Raw genomic sequence first — 22,192 nt, 5'->3', positions numbered from 1 at the left:
GATTGCTGACCATAATGAAAGACAGTAAGTCTGCTATTGCTATGTGATAAGCTAAACACTGTTTAAATACAGAATGGGCCAGGAAATTGACTCCCAAGAAGTTCAGGGTGGTTTAAACAGAAGGTTTAAATGCTGTGAAAGTCGGCTTAGTTGTACAGTGGGTTGCTGTGGGAGAAATAAACAATAGATTCTAACTATTTGGCGTGATGAAATTTAAAGAAGTGCTGAAAATTAAAAATCTTGGGTATCAGTAGCAAGAAATTTAAAACTTCTAAAGAAATTACTTTGTATTCTTCCTTGCCTTCCAACCCATGTATGAGTGAAAAAAGAGGAAAAGACTGAGCCAAAAAAAACCCTGTAGGGCACACTCTCTTCTAAGTTCCATCCCCACATAGAGCTCACAGCAGCTTGCTGCCATTCTTTCTACTTCGTTCTCACCACAGGATGCATTTGGTTTTTATTTGACTCAAAACCTCATTGTCCGGGCCATATAATGTAACTATTTGATCTTGGGTTGCTAATACTAAAGTTATGAAACTAAAGTTTTAACTTTGAAAACTGATAGAAGACTTTTTGATTCCTAGTTGGTACGATTCAAAATAGTATACACTTAGACTCTGGGCTCAAGTGCCTTGAATTCCAATGTTGAATAAACAGACTTGCTGGCTTGAAACTAACTAGCTCAGGGACCAAGAGCAGTGCAGCTGCTGAACCAAATCCAATGTAGTTTATATGGATAGAATGCATGGATAGATATTCAGAATGATTCCAGTGAGTTTGACACTGTCATGGCAGGAGGAATCCCAAACAAGATTATTTGTGACACATTTATACTAAAAGGCAGCCAGAGCAAATAAGTACCTTAAGCCATGACATGGTAGTTATTTTGGAAGTAAACTGAAAACAAGTTATATGTGAATAAGAATGGAAATAAAATATGAATCATATTAACTCTGTAGAAGAAACATTTTATTCTAAGGTAAAAATGTATTTTCTCATTTCTGCTAAATGGCTATTGTGTATTATGACTTCTTCAGTAAAATACTGAAAGAAAATCTTAAGTATGTACCAGACTGATATTACAGACTTCTGCTGATAGCAATATAGCAATATTTATCGTTAATAGATACCAAGATATTTTTAAATATTTGCAAGGATAGTGTGTTTATAGAACTTTTTAAAAAAACAAAGTCTTATCTTACTTTTCTTAAATGAGAACTCTCTAGTTAACATCTCTGGCCAGACAGGTATAAAGCAATCCTAATTTAAAGAGGCAGATATTTTTTTTAATATAAATATAAACTACAGCATATTGTATACCTCAGCAATAATAATTTTCTGTTTCTTTTAGCCCATTTGGCAGCCTCAAGACAATGATTTGCTGGCACAAGCATATGCAGACTCTGAACTGAATCAGTGTGGAATATGTGAATTCTGTCGAGAAGTTTTCCCACCATCTCTAACATCTAAGGAAGATTTTCTTCGGCATCTCAATTCCCACTTTAAAGTACAGTCTTAATGTATGAGAATTCAATGGTTCACTGTTTTTGCATACATTTATACATTTTTTTATTCAATAGATATGATAAGAGTTTAAGAATTAAGACTTCTTGTAAAAAGAACTCATGACTGAAATTGTTTGTCAGATAAGCACATTTTTAGTTGTTTTTTGACAAGGGAAAATGAAACTAAGTCACTCAGTACTGTAATTCACATTATTGCTTGTTATGCTTCACTATTAACTTTGAGAGTGATGTCAAACACTTTTTTTTTCCCAATTAATCTTTGCCTGAATAGGCCTGAAGTTGTGACTATATTTATGAATATAGACTTGCAGGATTAATGCCTTAATCTGGCTGGCAAAAATTGGAGTAATGCAAGGATTTTTTTGACAATATCCAGTGATGTGATTATGTTCTCCCTGAAGTAAACAGGAAGAGAAATAGGCCCTCATTTTTCATTTATATTATATAATTTCCAAATAGTGAACCTCTTAATTCAGATTCCTGTAAAATTATCATTATAGCTGAATCCAGGTGTGCCAGAATTAGGATAGGCTTGTACACTACTAAGTGGTAAATGAATGGTTGACTTTCCCAGATGAATTTTTTACTAAAGCAAGTAATCAAAAGTAACATATAAATGACCCATTTGCCAAAATGCAGCAGTAATGATTTTATGAATATCTGTTAGATGTTATAAAAAAATAATTATTATCTTGTTCATGTACCTTTGTAGCATTAATAATTACTAAAAATGCTTTCAGGGAACAAGTATGAAGGATAGAAAAGGTTAAATTTTCCCCAAAACTAATAATACCGAAGATTATTTGCCTTCCCTTCTGGTCTGCTATGATGGATTGCCCAAGTCTGGTACAGACTAGAAAGGAAAGGGGAAAACTTAATCATCCAAATCTCAGTGAATTTATTTTTATCCAAAATATAGTGGCTTTCTCAATGCAATTAAAATTTGTGTTTAGTTGAAACATTGAAGTCTGATAAAGTTTGCACATTTTCTGGATTAACTGATATCAAATTTATAAATAGGGGTGTTGCCAAGTATTTTAAATTAATGATAAAGGGTGCTTGCTTTTTGCATTTGAACTGAATATAGAGTTTAGCCCTGTTATTGATAATTAGCATTAATATTTTCATAGCAGCAAAGCACAACACCTTTTCTTTTTAAAGATTTGTTTGCAGGTGACAAATTTCTGGAAGAATTAACAGCTGCGTAATTTTTAGAAATGGGTTTTTCTGCAATTATTTTCTCTATTTTAAACATGTCGTGTTTGTGACGGGCTGTCAGCAGAGTGTAGTGTAATAAACAGCACTGTACAGAGCACGTCTGCTCCGTGACCTGGAGGGAGAGTTTGTTACCCCTCGGAGCTCTGGAGCGGCCGGTGCGCAGCGCCGGGGAGGCGATGCTCGGCCGGGCCGCGCCGTGCGGGGTGTGAAGCGCCTCCCCGGAGAGCGCGGCTGGGGGTGGTGCCCGGCAGAGGCGCAGGTTCCAGCCTCGGGAGGAGAGAGGGGATTCGCACATCTCCAGCCGGCCCGACACGCAGCACCGACCCGTGCTCTCAGCCGTGAAATTCGAGCTCAGAAGCTCGCGTTATTAAGGGATGCACAAACTGCGAATCACCTTTGAAGAAAATAAAGTCATCTGTTTGTGCCCCCCGCCCCCACGCGTGGATGCGGTTCCCCAGGAGCCCTTGAGCTGGCAGAGCCGGGAGCCCTGCGCCGAGCCCGAGTCCCCGCGCGGGGACAAGGCACAAGGCTCTTTGTTGCTGGAGGCAGCCTGGGGCAGCGGGGAGGGCGGCAGGAGGTGGGGGAAACACGGCTGCCCAAAGTCTCGCCGACCGGCGGAACCCATCCATCTCCCACTGTGAGGGCTCCTGCCTAGTGCTGCATTTTAGGAAGCTGTGTAATCCTGCGTGCGTAAAACTGTTGCTGCCTGAGGGCATCCAGATAGGCTCACCGATCAGACCACTGCGAGGAGCACTAGTTTAGTTTTTAAATAAACAATAAATAAATAAATAAATCTCACGCTAAGCAGTTGTGAGCGACTCGAAGTGGGAGGCGAGTGCGGTCCCTGAACGGGCCCCCCTTATACAGCTTTCCTGGAGGCGGCTGCTGCTGCCAGCAGGGACATCTGCTTTATTACACTCACCAGAGGAGGCTCAGTATTCCTCCCCTTCCCTCCCTCTTCCACACAAGCTCAACCCGGCAGAGGAGGCTGAATCCAAATGGGAAGTAGAATGTCATTAAAAATCATAAATATGGTGGAAGGAACTTGAGAGGACAGGAAGAGCAGCAAACTCGTGCCAAGGTGTTCTACCGAATTCCAACTCCGCCAGGGCCAGCGGAGCGCTCGCCAGGGCAGCCCCGGGGCTGGAGCAGTTTCAGGGCTCCCGTACGAGTTCATTGTCACCCCGCCCCGCGCTGACGGTGCGCGACGCGTGAGCCCCCCGCGCTCACAGGCAGCGCTCGCAGGGAAACAAACCGCTCCCCGCTCCTATCGGGAGCTCTCTGAGGGACACTGCGGCTGCCTCAGCCTGCTGCGAGGGCTCGGTGCCGGCGGCCGGCTAGAACACATGTAGCTGCTCTGTCTATCCGGCTAACTCGACAGCTGCTCGTAGCTCCAGTAATTAGACTGTCACTGCTTGTTAGAGGAGAGGAAAACGCTCCTATGACAGATTCCACGAGTCCTCTGTTTTTTAAAAAAATCTCGCAGAAATCACCAGAGCATTAACTGAGATTTCTTATTTCTCTAGAATCAGAAGGAAAGTTCCCTCTCCGATCTCGCACTCCACTCCAATGAGATCTCTCTTCCGACTCCCATGAAACTGAATTCGCTCTAGGAGGCTGAGGAAGTTACCTTCCTTCCCCTGCCTACCCAGGAGGAAGAAGGAGCTTCCTGGCCTTGTGAACTTGCTTTTAAAATCCCTTCCCCGTATGGCTGTATCTAACCAGATAATAGAAATGCAGTCTTTTCTTCATTAACTGAGCGGAGGAGTCGCTCAACACACAACACGCTCAACACATCCTTCCCCATCCGAGATAATATTAATTCAGAGGATGCTCAGGAGAGGCTGTTACCCCTTACGAACAAAAGCAGTGGAGGATCAAGTCGAGATGCTGCTACCCCCACCCCATGGTTCTCTCAGCAGATGAGACTCAGAGGAGGCGATTTCTTCCCCTCCCTACCGTACACTCCCCTTTCCCCCGCAATCATACAAGGTTAACTCAACAGAGGAGTCTCAATCCAAATGGCAACTGGGATTGCATTAAAAAAAAAAAAGAAAAAAAAGAAAAAAAAAAAAGAAAAAAAAAAGAAGGAAGGGGGAGAAAAAAATCAGAAATAGGGAAAGAAAAGAGAAAAAGCAGCAGGCTGATTACGAGGTGTCAAAACTGCCAGGAGCAAGAAGGTGATAGCAATCAGGGGTGAGAAGAGTGCGCCATTCGTGCGGGGCAGCTAATTATCCGTCTCATTTGAGAAGAGCAGCATTCGAGGCAGCAGCATTCGCCTGCTGAACGGTGACAGATTGGCGCGGAGGAGAGGGGAGGTGTTAAAACAATGGAGCCGGGCTTGCGAGCGCTGCTGCATGCTAATCAGCCCGGCCTCCTTCCTTCCTTCCCTCCGCCTGCCTGCCTGCCGCGATCCCTCCTTCTCGCTGGCCGCATGGCAAGCCGAGCGCTACCCGGCCCCTCCGCAGCAGGCGGCACCGCACCCGGCATAGGTGGTAACCCAGAGAGAGTTCCGGCGGGGCCGCGCGGCGGGGCTGGCGGCACCCGGGGGACCTGGCAGGCTGCTGGGTATCAGTGGTACATTTCAGAGCTCGCCCTCGGCGCACGGGCTGGCAGTAGCCCGTCAGTGCGCTCCCGCAAGGGGCAGAGGCGAGGAGCTCTGCGTGCGAGTCCTGCGGGCTCTGCGGGCTGAGCTCCCGGCGCCCTCCCGCCAGAGGCCCGGCCACAGCCGGCAGCGCCGTGGGTTGCCCGGTCGGAGACCATCTATTGCCGCACCCCAGCCCAGGCCGCCGAGATGGGGGAAATGCAGAGCTGTGCCAATTACTGATGGGCTCCAGGGGCTCCACTGGCCTCTCAGCTCTGCACGGGAACTAGAGACCAGAATGCTAAAACATGCAATAAGCAAGTGGCCTCTCTTCACCACTGCCTTTTGCCTCTCGGATTGCTTGGCCTTGCAAGCCTGACTGCACGTATACAGTGTATCCCTTGTGAGGAGGTACTAAAAGGTCTGGCCTTCTCTCAGATCAGGAACCATCATTCCCTTTCACAAACAGTGCACCAGGGTCTGCAGAGACAGCAGAAATGCCTCCTGGGGGATCTCTTGGCCCTAGCTTTCCCGGGAAGCCCATGCTCGGCAGGACTCGCAGGGCAAGCCCCGGGGCTGGAGCATTAGCAGCCCAGCTACTGTAAGTGCTCCACTCTGCCAGGGAGAAGCAGAGGAATGAGCGTTGGAATGTTTACTCTCCAATATTTCTCAGTTTCCATTCCATCCTGCCCTGAAAGATTTTTGATTACTATACACTTCAAAATAGTATTTATTACAGATTTACATAATCTGTATGTTTTATGTTAAGGCAATAACACATTGATGCTGTACTACTGAAAGGAGTTAATCTAAACTATGTAGTGTCTGTTATAACAGAGTTCCAACTAAAACATATCCTTGCTTTCTGGCACTGACAAGAAACACGTATCCAGAAGGACATTGCCCAGCACATTAGCTAAACTGCTAGGTGAAGCCATTGCTCAACTCCTGAACCTTCACTGGGTTATGGATCAGCACTTGGCCAAATTAAATCATGTAAGTCTGTGTGTAACCTCACATTTAATTAAACAAATGTTATTTCAAATAGTATGTGTCTGGTTTACAGCAGGATTCATGGGGATAAGAAAACACTGAAAGGGAATAAACTGGTTTAGGCCTGAGGTAAGCAGCATGATAACTCAGGTTGTATGCTATTTAAAGTAGATTTGAGTGTATGTACAGCTAGGCGGTAGTAATAGCGTTTAAATTTTGTTATTCTAAGTCTGTCGTTGAGTGTACTTGATGAGATTGTCCATGAGCATACAGATGGTGAGATTTTCATGCTTCTGTGGCATACTGACATCTCAGACTGTAAAAATAAATTCCCAGATCGCTGTAATACCTAAGAAATAGAAAATTGCAGTCCACCTTAATGCTCTACATTTGAGTCCTTTATGTTTTAAGAGATTTTATATACTAGATACATAAGTTTGTGCATATTAGGAAGGCATTTACAATATAAAGCAAAATTTGAGATAAACTCTGCACCCTTTTTTATGTGCTTCTGAATTTAGAGATATGGGGGATGGAGATAAAAACTTGCCTTTGCTATTATCTGTATTTTTTTTTAACTGTTGTCATGGTTTGTTTGTGGTCCCCTGCTACCAAAAAACCAGGCCGTGCCAAACAAATACATTTGTATGTAAGAATAAAAGGCAGAAATAAGTTTTCATTAGATCGAGTTTACTTTTCATTAAAAGATTCTTGGATTGTTTCTTGATTTCATATAATTTTTCAAGCTGGAAACAAACTGTTATATCTATTTGATGATTTACACTGCACCAAAAAGGTATTTGTATCAAAGACGAATGCCAAGATATTTTCTCTAATATAATAAGTTTTTCCCTGCCTAAGAAGACATAATGTGGAGCAACCCATGCATCAGCCTGTTCAGCCCAGAAACCAGCACTGATATTGCTCATAAATATCCAGGGTAAGGCATCCCTATTGGTTACTGCCTGGCCGCAGACAAGGTGCTGTGCTTATCCAGGTTTCTGAAGTGACCAAATTAAAATTTTAAATAAAAATATATAGCAGGGTGATAGGGTGCAAATGAGCTAAAAGAAAAACATTTTGCAGAGACAAGTACATAGTTTAAAAAGGTTTAAAATATGCAATTGGTGTAAAAAATAACTACTTGTAAAAACGTGTGTATTTTCATTATGCTTAATTTGCCATTCAAAACAAGTTTTCTTAATAAGCTCTATTGTTTCTATCTGTTTTGTGAAATGTAATACGTGTGAGACAGAAAGCAGACTCGGAATGTGAATGAGTTTTGTTTTCTCTTTCTCTCTTTCTTTCGTTTTTGAAATACAACTTTATTCACATTCACAGGGATCTTTAAGTCGAGAAAAGGATTAATGGAAGTGGCATGACACTCCTGAGGTCACGATCTGAAAAGATGAAACATGAAACTCTATCTGCTAGTCTTTTCCTATATCTTATTTGCCTGCAATGGAAAAGTCTCCATAAGCAAAACACTCTATAGTTAATAGTTATGTTTTCGCTCTCAGCAATGACACAAGCTTTGCCAGGTTTTCACTGTTTGTATAGTTCATTAGAATACTTTAACAAATGACTCGTTGTTTTAAAAAATCACCACACGATCACCCGAGTAAAAACATCTATATCCTCCCAATTTCTGCAGTGTCAAAAGTACAGTCTCTGAGGGCAAGAGGTTATGGAGCCTTCATAAAGGTTTCCCATCTGTCATCAAGCACAACATCGAGCCCTCTAGGTGCTGTGAAAATGATTTTCTCCGGAATTCTCCAGCCCAAAGATGCCATCCTCTTAATTACAAGCTTTTGAGATAAGGAACGCCACTGAATTCCCTGGAGATTCACAGAAGATGTGCAAAAATAATCTCTTCTCTGGCTTGCCTGCCAGGGCTTCTGTACCTGCCCGCAAGCTAGTCGGCTCATTTGCTAGGTAATGATGGATGAACCCAGGCAGTACATCTGCACTGCTGCCCCTCCTATCCTTGCTGACATGCAGTCTTTCAAAGTTTCTTCTTTATAATTGACAAATAACCTTTGGGGTTTGTTTTTTGGTTTGGGCTTTTTTTCTTTTTGGTGAGGGGTGTAGTTTGTTGTGGGTTTTTGTTTGTTTGTTTTTAATTGATCAACTTCCTTTCTCACCATCACAAGGGTTACTCCACATATACAGGACAACAGAACAAAACAAGTCCTTGAGTTCATGGACTATAAGATGTTCTTATAAGAACATCTGCTTATAACAGTTGCCCTGGAAAAACCACAGAAACCACTCCCGAGGTCAATGTGCATGCAAAAGAATATACGGACAGACTGGGTGTGGATTAGAGGCTTTGTGCGACAAGCCCATGCCTGCACAGCAGAAACTGAGCCTCTGGTCAGGTCACAATCCTATCTACAAATGTCCATTAGCACTTTTCCAGCGGTGACAACCAGGTGAAAGGCCATCTGACCTACCAATTTATCAACAGTAGAGTGTTGGAGGTTTCTGTGGGGTTAAAGGGATTACAGCAATTGTAGGAGGAGGTACAGAAAGTGAAGTGAACAGAAAAAAAATCACTGTAGTTTTATGCAAGTTCTCTGCCAGTACAGAACCAGCCCAGAGGAACTAGCTGGCTGGAATGGTACCGTTCAGAGTGTACATAGACCTGGTGATGGATATGTCTGGAGAGGCTTAGCGTTGTAAATCTGAGCAGTATAGACTGCATTTTTAATATGTGGAAACATGTACATAACTCTGGACATAAGGGTGGGGGCGTAGAAAAAGCCACGTCCAAGCTCAATAGGATCACGGGAGAGAAACCTCGGGCTCCATGCCATCCGAGATGTGAAAGCCCACAGAGACTCAGCAGCCAAAATCGCATACACTGATTTTTTAATAGAGTTCTTATCCATGTGTCCATTTAACTGCAGTTAATACAAATCAAATAAGCTTGTTACTTATAGATTCCCAGTTGCCTCAAGTGATACAAGACAGCAGCAACAGGAATATCCCTAATTAGAATGGATTCATCTGATTTCTTTATTCAGGGAGTTTAGTGTCCCTAAGTATTCAAAGAATGATAAAAATCTTCCAGATTAAAGCTGCTAGGTTTAGACCTCCTTCTGCCCAGGGAAGAGGAACAGCAGGTTTGCTCCTACCTTTAATTTACTTCTTCCATACTTCTACCATTACTTCTAACATACTTTGTGTCATTCCTATGTATCATTTCTGAAATCTCTTTCAGCACACTACTCCTTGCATTTTTCCAAAGTTTTTATTCCATATAATTCTATGCACACACAGAGGCATTTCAGCAAGTAATACTGAAGAAGAATACACAGCTGGAAAGTAATATGAAATGTTTTATCAGCTGGTTATGAAATATCATCCTACACCCTAGCAAGAAATTAAGAGTCATCATTTTAAAATTTACTTTGTGTAGTGATAACTTGGCATTATATGCCCTGACTGCAAGTGCAACTCTTTGAAGACGTGTAGTAACCTGTGAATGCCTCCTCTAGGAGAAGAAAATGCTGTATGCTTCACAAATTCTTTTAAAGTTAGTTCAGTTCTACTTTCTAAATTTTATTATTTAAGCATGTGTGTGTTACCCCTCTATGTGTCTCACTGACCTACCCATGAAAGAGGTGACCTAAACAGCACCCACACAGACAATCCCCAATGTTCCACACAAAGCTCTGTTATCGTAGCATGTGGGGTGATCGATGGTCAAGTGTGCAAAAAGACCAACATAGATGTCATTGGCAGAGAGTCTGTAGTCATCCATGCAAGCTCACAAACCCATTGAAACGTGACCAGGGCAACTGCAGCAACCATTTATAAGTTAGTCTTGTTTTTTCTTTCCTGTAGAACAGCAGAATGCCAAGAAATGCCCATTGAACACTACAAACACAGAATGAAAAGGCAGTCCCCTCAGCCTTTTTCAACCTCACCATCCAGTGGAAAATGGAGACCTGTCAGATTTGTTATGGGCCTCAAAAGAATCACATGGCCACCAAGTTCAGCTTCACTTTGATTTAGTAGCCCATCACAGAGATCACCAGAAAAGACTATCACCAGAATGGCAGAACAGAAATTTCCTAGCCTTTGCGTGAGGGTAGCAAGATGATAAGGATTATAAGACTCCCACTGCATTTCAGAAGGTCCATATTTCCCATTGGGCCTAAGTGACTTTTCTATTAAAATAGTTATTATAAGAAAATGTGAAGAAAATGTTACTATGTAACAGGCTGGTTGCATCTTGTGATGAAGACTCTGGAGGAAAGAACACTGAGAATGAACTTGCCAGCTTGCTTTCTTCAAAACTGGTACCTTTCCTCAAAGCTGGTACAGAAGCTAAGAGGGCATTAGCTTTCCTTTAAAAAAAATACTCATGGCATGCATGGGTGGATTTGTGCTGGGAAGGAAAGTTTCTTTCTTTAAAAATAAAACTGTTCATTGGGTTGTGTTTTTTAGCCTAGGCTAAAGGACACATCCCTTTCTTTGTCTTCAGAAAGTTTGAACCTTCACGCTTTCTCTTCCCAAAATAAATGCCTTATTAAGATCAGATATATGATGCCCTAAAATAAATAAGCAACAGCTTCCAGGTCCAAGCACACACAAAACAAACAAACAAACAAACAAACAAACAAAAAGAACAAAAAAACCCCAACCACCCCTTGTTCAAAATATTTTTTAAGAAATAGACTAATCTCAACCTTTATATTTACAGCTGCAAAGCTGTAGTGAAATTCCATTCAAGTGGGTTCTGAAGTTTTACTCGGTGGCATTTCCTGAGGTTAACTGTTCGTGGTGATGAGATGCTGTGAGCAATAACGCAGCTCCCAGAGGGACCCGTGCCTGAGAGCACTGGTGAATAGCTGAACTTCCATGTCTGCTATATCAGAGGCTGGGATGTACACTGGACTGATTTTACCATCTTATTTAAATGTGATGGTTTTCTCATTTGTTGCATTGTTTGTATTAATACGAATATCCTGTTATGTTTGTTTTGTCTCCTGGGAGCCAATAAAGCTGTGAAGTTTTTCTTTACACCAAATGCAGCTCTACGGGAGATCAATCAATGGGTAGTTTTTGGATAATCTGTGAGAGTGAGAAATCTAATAAAGCAAGAAACTAAAAAAGGAAAACAAAGTCTATTTTCTGTTAGGTTAGCTACGTCAGGAGTCAGGCTTTCCACCATGCCTTTATAAGATATTTAAGCAGCTACATTTTACTATCAGGGTAGCACCTCACTAAATTAACTTTCTGACATATAAAGGAAAAAGTTTAGACATCATGACCTCGGCATCAATGTGGGTTACTTACTTGTAGAATTAAATTTACTTTGACACTTGCATTTCTCCCCACCTCCTCCTCCTCCACAGTGGTATATGAAAACACATTAATGCAAAATAAAGACTAATCATGTAGTGAGAAAACAAATAAGTGACATTTTAAAATTACTATTGCTTTGCTATACCAGACATAATGTTAAGAAATAGGTAGACAAAGATTATATAGTTGGTTTCTAGGTCCCAACAAGGTCCATAGGAAAACATGCCATTTAATTTCAAGGCAGCAGTTCTCTTATCACAACAAAATGAGTTATCAACAGATCAAAATAACAATCTGAATTATCTAGCATTAGTGGCTGAACTGAACAGCCCGAGATTACGTGATGAATTGTTAAATTGTGGTAGTATTGTTTTGGAATTGCTAATTAAAAAACAAGTAAACCCCCATGACTCTGGATATGACAACTGAAAATATCCACAAATTATTTAATAAATGAAGCGTCTAACAACTCTAACACTTCCTGCTCTCCTTGTTAATAAATGTAATTTGAGGTAGATTTAAAAAATCTCCCATCTAAACAGTGAATTCATTACGCGACGTTCAGATCTCCAGATGCCTATGGACTCCTCGGAATTAGGTGTTAAATAGACAAAAGTGAACCAAACTGCCTTTAAAAGCACAGCATGACCATGTAATTCTTTTTCCAGTTTGTGGTAAAAAATGATGAAACTTCTTTCCAAGTAGCTATCACCCAGATTTAGTGTGAAAAGTAGTGTAATTGTAATTCACGCCATCAGGGTCTATCACTGATAGACTATCAGCTGTTCTGTAGTTAGGAAGGCTTTCTTTTCAAATAGGAAAGCTGCCAAGTGCTCTGTGATACCTCCAGCAAGCTTATCGGATGGAAGATCGGAGCCAAAACAGCAGCTGCACACATATGCAAATTGGCAATTAATAGTATAACATTCTGGGGAGGGTTGGTTTGGGGTTTTTTTTTTGGTTTTTTTTTTTTTTTTTTTTTTTTTTTTTTTTTAATATGGGAAAGTATAGCCGAGCTACCTTAATATTAACCTTAAGAGTGACAGGGAACTTCTTGCTTGAGCGGCCAAAGAATAATTACCCTCTGGAGAGACTTTCACTCTATTACTTTCTTTCTTCACACAAAGATCAAAGCTTTGTTGTCCTGCCGAGTTTTTCTCCATCATGAAAGTTAACTTCAGGGATTAAAAAAAAAAAAAAAAAAAAAAAAAAAAGGGGGATACCTTGTAGCTGCAACTCTCGAAAGCAGAGAATCGTGGCGATTCGTGCCTCCCTCCGCCACCCACCAAATGTCAAAAAAACCCTCCCAAAACCTTTGGTCGTTTTGGTTTTTGTTTAGGACGCTTGTCCTGTGCCTTGGAAAGATGTTCTGTGCTACATGGGACTCTTACATTTGTTATGGATACTCTAATCAGCGACAAAGTAATTGAAGGGTTAGTTTTATATATTTTCCCCAGGCTGCCGCAGCAAACCAGCTTGCTTTATTTAGCCCAGCATGTATGAATACAAGACTTCCAATTAATGCAGTTGCTTGCTTAAGTCAGAACATTGCCTTTCAAAGGATCCTCACATGATCCTTTTCTTGTAATAGCAGGCTGGAGCTAGAAAGACTTTGCAAGGCTGCTGCATTTCACACCAGCCCGTCCCCAGCGCTTTCCCCAACGTCTGTCTGTCTCTTCTAGGACAGGCGTGGGGTGATTAACTGATGTTTTCAATAATCTGTGAATTCTTAATAGTCTTTTTTTCACAATTAAATATCTCAGCGTCTTTAGGATTAGGATCCTCCACGAAGGCAGGCCAGAAAGTTTGCTCCTCTCTGGAGCAGGAGCCTCGGGAAGGGATTTGCGCGGCGCGGTTTGCGCGGCGCCCGCCGTGCGGCGGGAGCCTGCCTCCGAGCCGCGCCACTTCTGCCGTGTTTTCCCGCGGCCGCGAGCGCTCCCGGCCCGACCCCTCTCCGCTGCCTGGCTCGGTAATTCCCGCGGCAGCCGGGACTCGCCGCTCGGCCCCGCTCCGCTCCGCTCCGCCGGCCCCCGGCGCTGCTCGGCGGCCGCTCCGAGAGCCGCAAGCGGCGCCGCTCGAGCCGCGCGAGGGGCGCCCCAGCCCCGGCCCCGGCCCCGGCCCGGCTGCGCCTCCCTCCTTCCCTCCTTCCCTCCCTCCCTGCCTGCCTCCCTGCCTGCCTGCAGCCCTCCCGCCAGCCTCCTGCCCTGCCAGCTCCGCCGCGGATTTCCAGCAGCGCCCGGGCACTCCGACAAAGAGTGCACGTTTAGATTTAGACGCTAATTCTTCACCGTTCTCTTCCATTATCAACATCGCACACAACTTAGAGGAAAGCTGGGCTATAAAAAGATCCATACGTTCTGGTTTTCAGCAGGAACTGGAAAATATACCATTTATATTCACAGATCCTTAAAAAGTTAGATCTTTGAGAAGGACGATTTGCCCTGAAATACCAGGGTTCCAAAAGCAGAACGATACAAATCCTCACCTGAAGTCGACTACAGCAAAAGGAAGACTAGCTTGACTAAAACACCAATTCAATCGGACACAGACAGGAAAATCCGTGTGTAGGGTATTCATCAAGCAGTATTTTCTTTCAGATGGGTTACCATCTCCCTTCTTGTTTGGATTATCATTTGTGATGCCTTTTTCCAGATTGCAACACCTATGTCAATTCATTCCTTTATTTTCTCCAGTGTCTCACAAACACATAGAACATAGTCATCCTTCAAAAGTGCTTTAGTTTGTTTTAAAGTTTCCTACTATTAGGCATTAAGCCATGCCAATATGCCAAAGTTTATAAAAATTATAATAGTACCCAATACTTTCCCATAAAATAATTTGCTTTTCAAGTTTTAGATTGAATAAGGAATGGCCTTCAACTTTACTCATGAATATATATGGTTGTGTATATATAATTTTAAAATTTTGCCTTCACACAAATCCTTTTGCCTTCACAAATACTTTGCTGCTTCTGTTTTAATGATAAGATAAATCTCATTAATCAGCTAAATTTAAAACACAAGGCATAGATGATATTGAACACATAATTTCAAACCATTTAAAGAATAACCTAATAAAAATAATTCTGATGTTTACAGTGTCATGTTAATCTACTGCATACAGGAAATTCAGAAGAAAAATAATGTGGTTATTTTCATTGTTAAGGAGAACAGGGTTTGGACCTTCATCCTGTGTTCACTTAATTAAAACTGCATACTGGAAAACATGTGGTGCTGCACAACTGCATGAACTGCTTTGAGAGTTTGGTGACATCTGGACTTGCAGAATACAACCTCTCTCTCTCTCTCAACTTTGGGTATGGTTTCCACATAATTGGTATCTGGGAACACTTGCATCAGATATACACACACACAACAGTGCAAACAGGAATTTTAAAATAAAATTTCTGAGTACTCTTGTCATACACTTTTATATGTTCATTTATCTCATTTGAGGAGACAATGTTGTGGGTTTTTTTTAATTCTTGTCTCCAGATAAAAAAGGAAAAAGTGGGTTTATGGCCTATTGCTTGATAATTTTAACATTTGTTAGCAAAGTTCAACCAATTGAAAAATACACATTAAGGTACTGATTTTTAAAAATTTATTTTTATAAATAAGAACAAGCTTTGTTGCTACTATGTGAAAGGTATAAAGAAGCCAACCTTTGTAAGCAACAGTTGATTGATCAAAAAACCTACATAAGCTCCTGGACCTGCCTCGCCATGTGATGTCTCTTACCTAGCTAGCAGGCCAGAATTCAAAACTAGAGGTTAAGGGAAAAGCCAGAAACATTCTGGTGATGTTCCATTAAAGGAACAGAACATGTCTTGGAGGTCTTAAGATACAGAAGTAACCTAAGGATAACTTGGGATACTGAAGAGAGGGGAGTAGGTAGGGCAGTACAGGAAACAGAACTGTAACAAACCACTTTTAATGTTAATTGAACAGCTTTTCACTTTAAGTACTGTAATATTTCATTATTGGACTGTTTTCCATGGTCCTAAGACAACAGGAAAGAAAGAAATTCACAGTGAATTTCATAACTTTGTCCATCAAATTTTTGTGCTGTATCAATTTTTGTGCTGCAGAAAGCAATTCTTCAGCTTTTACAGCTGTTCATAGGGGCAGGAGAAAATTGGATGCACTTTTACAAATACATTCTCCAGACATTTCTAAACAGAAGCGGTGAAGAGCAAATATTGAAGAAGAAAATAAGTCCATTAAAAATGTGATGGTAAAAGAAGAGTCACAAGGCCAGTAGGCTCTTGTGCTGGCTATTTCCATTCAATATGAGAGACCAATGGAAAAGACTGTTTTCTTCCTTTTGCTTTTCTTAAAATATTTAAGCATTTTAGTAATATAATCTTCTAATGTTAAAAGGTGATGTTATATTGTTGCACTTGAAGGATATGATTTGAACACTGCAGACTAAATCACTTATTAAAGTTAAAACAAAAGAAAAAAAGATGTGAGAATTCTGTTAAAGAAGAGCCACAAGGCATTCTCTAGGATATTGCCTTCTTGAAAGTCTGAGTTGCACTTCAGTGAGACAGAGTAAACTTCCGAATCGGATTTTTCTTGAGAAGGAGAGAAGAAAGGAAGAAAAGAAAGAAAGAAAAAGAAAGAAGGAAAGAAGGAAAGAAGGAAAGAAAGAAAGAAGGAAAGAAAGAAAGAAAGAAAGAAAGAAAGAAAGAAAGAAAGAAAGAAAGAAAGAAAGAAAGAAAGAAAGAAAGAAAGAAAGAAAGAAAGAAAGAAAGAAAGAAAGAAAGAAAGAAAGAAAGAAAGAAAGAAAGAAAGAAAGAAAGAAAGAAAGAAAGAAAGAAAGAAAGAAAGAAAGAAAGAAAGAAAGAAAGAAAGAAAGAAAGAAAGAAAGAAAGAAAGAAAGAAAGAAAGAAAGAAAGAAAGAAAGAAAGAAAGAAAGAAAAGGAAAGAAAGAAAGAAAGAAAGAAAGAAAAGGAAAGAAAAAGAAAGAAAGAAAAGGAAAGAAAGAAAGAAAGAAAGAAAGAAAGAAAGAAAGAAAGAAAGAAAGAAAGAAAGAAAGAAAGAAAGAAAGAAAGAAAGAAAGAAAGAAAGAAAGAAAGAAAGAAAGAAAAAATAAGAAAGAAAATAAGAAAGAGAAATAAAGAAAATAAGAAAAAGAAAAAGAATAAACAAACTCTACAGGAAAGCAATTCAGGGGGACAGAACCAACATTTCTAAATAATATTTACAAAACTTTACTAACCCTGGCTAATCTGTGGCTATTCCAGCAACTGTAGTCATTTCACTGAAGATGCTTTTGCAAAAAGTGAAGAGATCACAGTGGAGATTGATAACTTCCATATTTGAGAGTTGAAGAAATCAATGTGCCCATGGATATAAACCACTACAGGGGGGGAAAAAAGTCCTCCATATACTAAGCAAATTAGATAATATAATATTAAAACATTAAAATTAATTCACTTGGTTTATATAAGTGATTTGCAATATTATTCACTCATACAGAACATTTTCAGAAATAATCCTAAGAAAATTCTGAATGTTCAATTCAATATATAAACCCACATCATCTGTACAAAACATTACTGACTATGAATCAATCCTCCAAGAATAAGTAATGGGAAATTAGGAAAAGGCATAATACAGCATACAGTACTTGGTAACTAAGAGGCAAGAACAATATTGTATTACTTGTAGGACTGCTACAGTTTGTGGCTGTCAGATTTAAAGGGACAGCTCCATATGAGAAAAACAGTATCATAAACATTTCATCTCAGAGAGACCTTAACTGATTGGGAAAGGTCACAGCAGGAAAAATCCACTTTTGTATAATCTGAAATACTGGAGCTGGTCAGATGTTCACAATATATTGCTCACCAAGAAACTGAGCCCAAGAACTATTAAGTTTTTTGGTGAATAACTTTGAATAATTAATCCTTCTGAGAAAATCACAATCTGTTCACCAAGAGTTCATGAAAAAAACAAGGTGAATAATTCATTATGAATTATTTGACCAGTTTTAGCAATGAGATTCTAAATCTGTCTTCTTATGGATATTAACCTCATTAATACTATTTAGATACAATGCTAAAGGATAATTTAAATGATGAAATACTGCACATCTAATACGATACAATTTAAGCTAGTGACTTTTCTATTTCTTTGGAAATAAGTCTTTAATAATTAAAATTTTAAAAGGCTCTGTGTATCACTTAGAAGCACTGTTAGTCTGGGAACAATTGATGCAATAACAGGACATTCTTAAATAAGAAGACAGCTTTGATGGAAGACAGATCTAAATGTTTAGAATCTGAGGGGGTATACTGCTATAACATATAGTTAGGTGTCTAGAGTGAGATGTTGTCACTCATGAGTTTTAGGGAATTTGTGAGTTTGTCTAATGCTACTCTGGGAAACACAACTTCTATGGATTTGATGGAAGACAGGTTCAGAGTTCCATTCTTAAATATTTACAAGACATTATTTATAATAATAGCGATTATTGTACAATAATTTAAAATCTGAATGATGTTACAACTGGTTTCAAATTGTTCTAATGCATCATCCTAAATTAACACACTTAAACATTACTACACTATTTCTGCTTAATTATAAATATGACATTGTTTTAAATTAAAAGCTAACATATCCTTTGCATGATGTAGCCAACTATACAATTTCATTAGTTAAAGCTGCAGTTTCATGACACTTTGAGCTGCTCTGCATCTGAGCAGCCACTGTGCTTTGTGCCAAGTGTTTCTGGCTTCTCTCTTGTCACAGAGCATGGAGGCCACTGTCCCCCCACAGAGATGAGATGTTTCATGACAGAATTCTATTCAGGGTGAAGCCTGACAATACAACTAGGCTGGTTTAAAATCAATCCACTATAAAAAGAAATTATCCAGCTTCTGTTTCATTCTCAAACCTGGCTCCATCCTCCCTGGCAGAGGTAATGATCTGACCCCACAGAGAAGTCAAAGAGACATTAAAAAAACTTAGAAAATATACTTCACTATACTAGAAGAAAGCCCCTGAGCTGCAAGACGTTCGGTTTAAAGTCAGATGAATGAAGGTGCCAGTGAAAATGCTGGAGAAGAGCACAGCAAAGAGAGCTCAAGGGAAAGCGGTGGTAACATATGGCCAAAAGTAGGGTTTGCAGCAATCAACATTTAGATTGGCTTCAGCTTCAGTGGAACCACAGGCTTGGATTTACTGTAAATAAGATCTAATTCTGAAGGAACTTCCTCAAAACAAACATAAGGCGAGTCATTTCATACTCCTCCTCCAAGAAAAAGAAACCCAACAAGCACATCATTTACAGTGATAGTAATAGTAATAGTAACTTACTTCCCATAATGTATTTTCAGCCACTTGGCATACAACATGTGAGTCTACCAGTTGATTATACTTGATGCTGAACTAAGTTTTACCTATGCAAGATTTAATCTGACCCTTCAAAGAATATTTTAAAAACATTAACTGTAAATGCAAAGCTATGCATTTTAAAAGTTTTTTACTCCTTACTATGTGTAAATATGCATCACATTACTTGGAAATGTCAGTAAAAGCCTCTTAAAAGAATAGCTCTCTCTGGAATAAATTTTCCATTTAAACAATTCTGAAAGAAATCCTCTGTTGGGGGTATGATGTTAAAATCAGTTTATACATTATAAAACTATTTACTATGTACTATTTATATACTTCATTAATGTTTTCAGTACTACTGTTTAATTTTAATATAGAATTTGAAATTATGTAAAGAGATAAAACTTTGAAGCTATTTTCTTTATATTGCATCAAATATACGCAATACATATATATATAGTAAATAGGAAAAACAATCCACTGTTTGACACTTTAAAATTATGCTAATAATTGTTAATATTAATAAATAAAGCAAAATTGTCATAGCAATATGTTGACAGAAGGGATTTGGCTACACTATTCCTATTTACACCAATCATTCAATTGCATATCAGTTCTAGGAATTTTCTGCTTATTAGCTGACTATTAGGTTTTTCATCTCTGTGCATTTTAAACAGGAATTAAAGCCTGACTGATCTCTGTCAGTTTTCTCAGATGTGGCATTCAGAAATGGAATCTTCCTAATTTAATTTTTTTCTCCTCTGTATTGAAACAGAACTATTACAAGACAGGACTGCAACTATTAAATACTAGTGGCTATGCAGTTATAGTTACTATTTCAGCTGTACTAATGTTTTAGTCTAATGTTCATTCATATGACACCATAATAATATAGTAATTTTGAAAGAAAAATTATTAATTCATAAATCAGAAGATTATGGATTGGATCAAAAAGATTCAATAGTAAGAAAATTTTAGAGGAAAATGTAATAAAAACCCTACTACTAGAAAAATGCTTATGGGAGAAACATTAGCAGTATTTGTATTCATCACTTCTTGCTAACTAATTTTCTCATAATTAGGTCTGGGAAAAACACTGAGCAGATCTCTCATAATTACGTCTCCTTGCAGTACTGATGGGTTGCCGGATGGAGCTCTATTGCTCTGCCCAACCAAAGAACAAACTTTTCATCTTTGAGGTTATGTAGCTTTTATGAAAGGTTAGTTCTTTTCTTGCTGTTGGATGAGTTTCCTGGCCATGAATAGAGAGTGAGATGAAAGGTCCACAGAAATAAGTAGTCTAGGTGGGCATATCTTGTTGCCTTTCAGCATGAAAGAAAGGGGATCTAAATGTAAAAAAACCTGAACCGAGCCAAAACAAAACAAAACAAAACAAAACAAAACAAAACAAAACAAAAAAAACATCAAAAACCTTGCTAAAACAATAGATTATCATCCATTTGTTTTGGTAAGAATGTAAGATGAGACCTCCTATCACCCACCAAGATATTCCACTTCAGCTTTAGTTCACTAAGCTTTCAGCTGTTTGCTAACCCTCATGATTTTAGTGAAAATTTCTCAATATTGTGTGATGGATTTCATTGCGAATCTCAGCTTCCATTAAATCAAATCAAAACATGATTTTTCACACAAATAACTTAAACCTTACCTTTAAAAAATATCAGTGATTTAATAGTACAAATGTGACAACAGTAAGAACAAAAATGTATCCCTTTTTGGCACTTTATCTAATCTCTCTCTGATATTCTGTGAACTATCTAAAGGGGTAGATGAAAATATATCCATTTCAGACTTAATTCCATTAAGCAGCCTGATGTTTAATATATTTTTCAAAACTTTGTGGTATCTTTCCAGATCTTGTGGTTGAATTACAGTCTTCTGAATATTATTGTTCCAAAATGATCACATTAGTTATAAGGATAAGCAATTATTATATTTAGTCTCCCTCAGTTAGTAATTTCAAATGCTCAAAATACATACATATCAAATTTCAGAAGTTCTTTAACTTCAGGTACACAGTCTTCTTCTACTCTATTTAACCAGACTTGTACTAAGAACTAATATGTTATGTAATTTCCATAAAGTGTAGACAGTTCACAACAAAGCCTATGATATGGTTTTTTTCCAGTACTGTGTTGTTCCCTCTAACATACTTTTTTTTTAAAGGATCAGATAAATATGGGCATTGTGTACTAAGTAATCAAGTTTGCAGCTAAAATACAGATTTATTGCTTTTGAGCTAAAAATATTACGTCTGCATTTTATTATTTTTAAGGTTCAAATTTTCTATTAGTTTATATAGGAACTATTTTAGTGTCTGTGATTGTGATTTAATTAGTAGTGCTTTAGAATGTCTACTATGGAGGAAAGAACAACACACAGCACGTAAAGGAGTGAGCTCAGAAAGTCTGTTGTTAACACAATGTGCTAATACAAGAGCAGGACTGAAAATTAGGCCATGCTGTTTCACACTGGGAGAAGCTATTGAACTGTTTAGATTTTAGAGGGAGATTATTTTCCTTATGAAGACAACAGTCTCCCTTTTGTTCTTCTTTCTCTTCTATTCCTTAAGGCCATGGCTAGATCATGCATTCCAGCATCCTGTTTTCTCAAAACAGCAATCTAACTCTTTCAACAATTCTCTTCTTGGAGGAGCAGACAAGAGAAAGTGGCTGCAAATGGCCAGAAAAGAAGACCTGTCAACTTCAGATAGCCACAAATAGGAGAATTCCATAAAAATTAATGGCAACAGCTGATCTGTAAGCAGCAAAACTAAGTTTTCTCCAGGTAAAAGTCTTGTTCAGGCACTCTAGTATTAACTAAATGATACCATTTAATTGATTTTTAAAAAAGTTTAGGGACTTGCAGGCATATTTAAATTAAACAAAAAATAAAATGTAGAAGTTTTGAGAAGTATCTAATTGAATATGTTTCATCTCCTCAGTTTACCCATCAAGTGCTCTATATTGTAAGAGTTTATATTCAAATATGTATCTTAGATTCTGCAAATTTAAAGATAGTCACTTTGGTGAAGATAGTCACCAAATTATTTTTAACAATGTCTTTAGTGTTTAGTTTAATATTAAGCAAGATGATTCACTAGTTAGCTCAGCAAAGAATTCCATAAATGGTAATAACTGTGAGATCACTCTTGCCCACCCTCCACTCAAGCAATCAGGACTCCC

The 22,192-nt window shown here is 39.1% G+C and overlaps 1 protein-coding gene across 2 annotated transcripts in view; it reads left to right on the top strand.

Annotated features, from left to right (window-relative positions):
• TANK (TRAF family member associated NFKB activator) overlaps nucleotides 1–3,549 on the top strand; it is a 29,109-nt gene extending 25,560 nt beyond the window's left edge. For both annotated transcript variants that reach the window (XM_059475951.1, XM_059475950.1), the window contains one exon: nucleotides 1,352–3,549. In XM_059475951.1, coding sequence (XP_059331934.1) covers nucleotides 1,352–1,519 — 168 coding nt within the window. In that variant the 3' untranslated portion in view covers nucleotides 1,520–3,549. The remainder of the gene's footprint in view (nucleotides 1–1,351) is intronic.
• The last annotated feature ends 18,643 nt before the right edge of the window (nucleotides 3,550–22,192 follow it).

This window comes from Ammospiza nelsoni, chromosome 7 (assembly GCF_027579445.1).
Source record: "Ammospiza nelsoni isolate bAmmNel1 chromosome 7, bAmmNel1.pri, whole genome shotgun sequence".
Taxonomy (NCBI): Eukaryota; Metazoa; Chordata; class Aves; order Passeriformes; family Passerellidae; genus Ammospiza; species Ammospiza nelsoni.
Note: the sequence above shows the minus strand (reverse complement) of the source record. Positions and strands in the feature narration are given on the sequence as shown.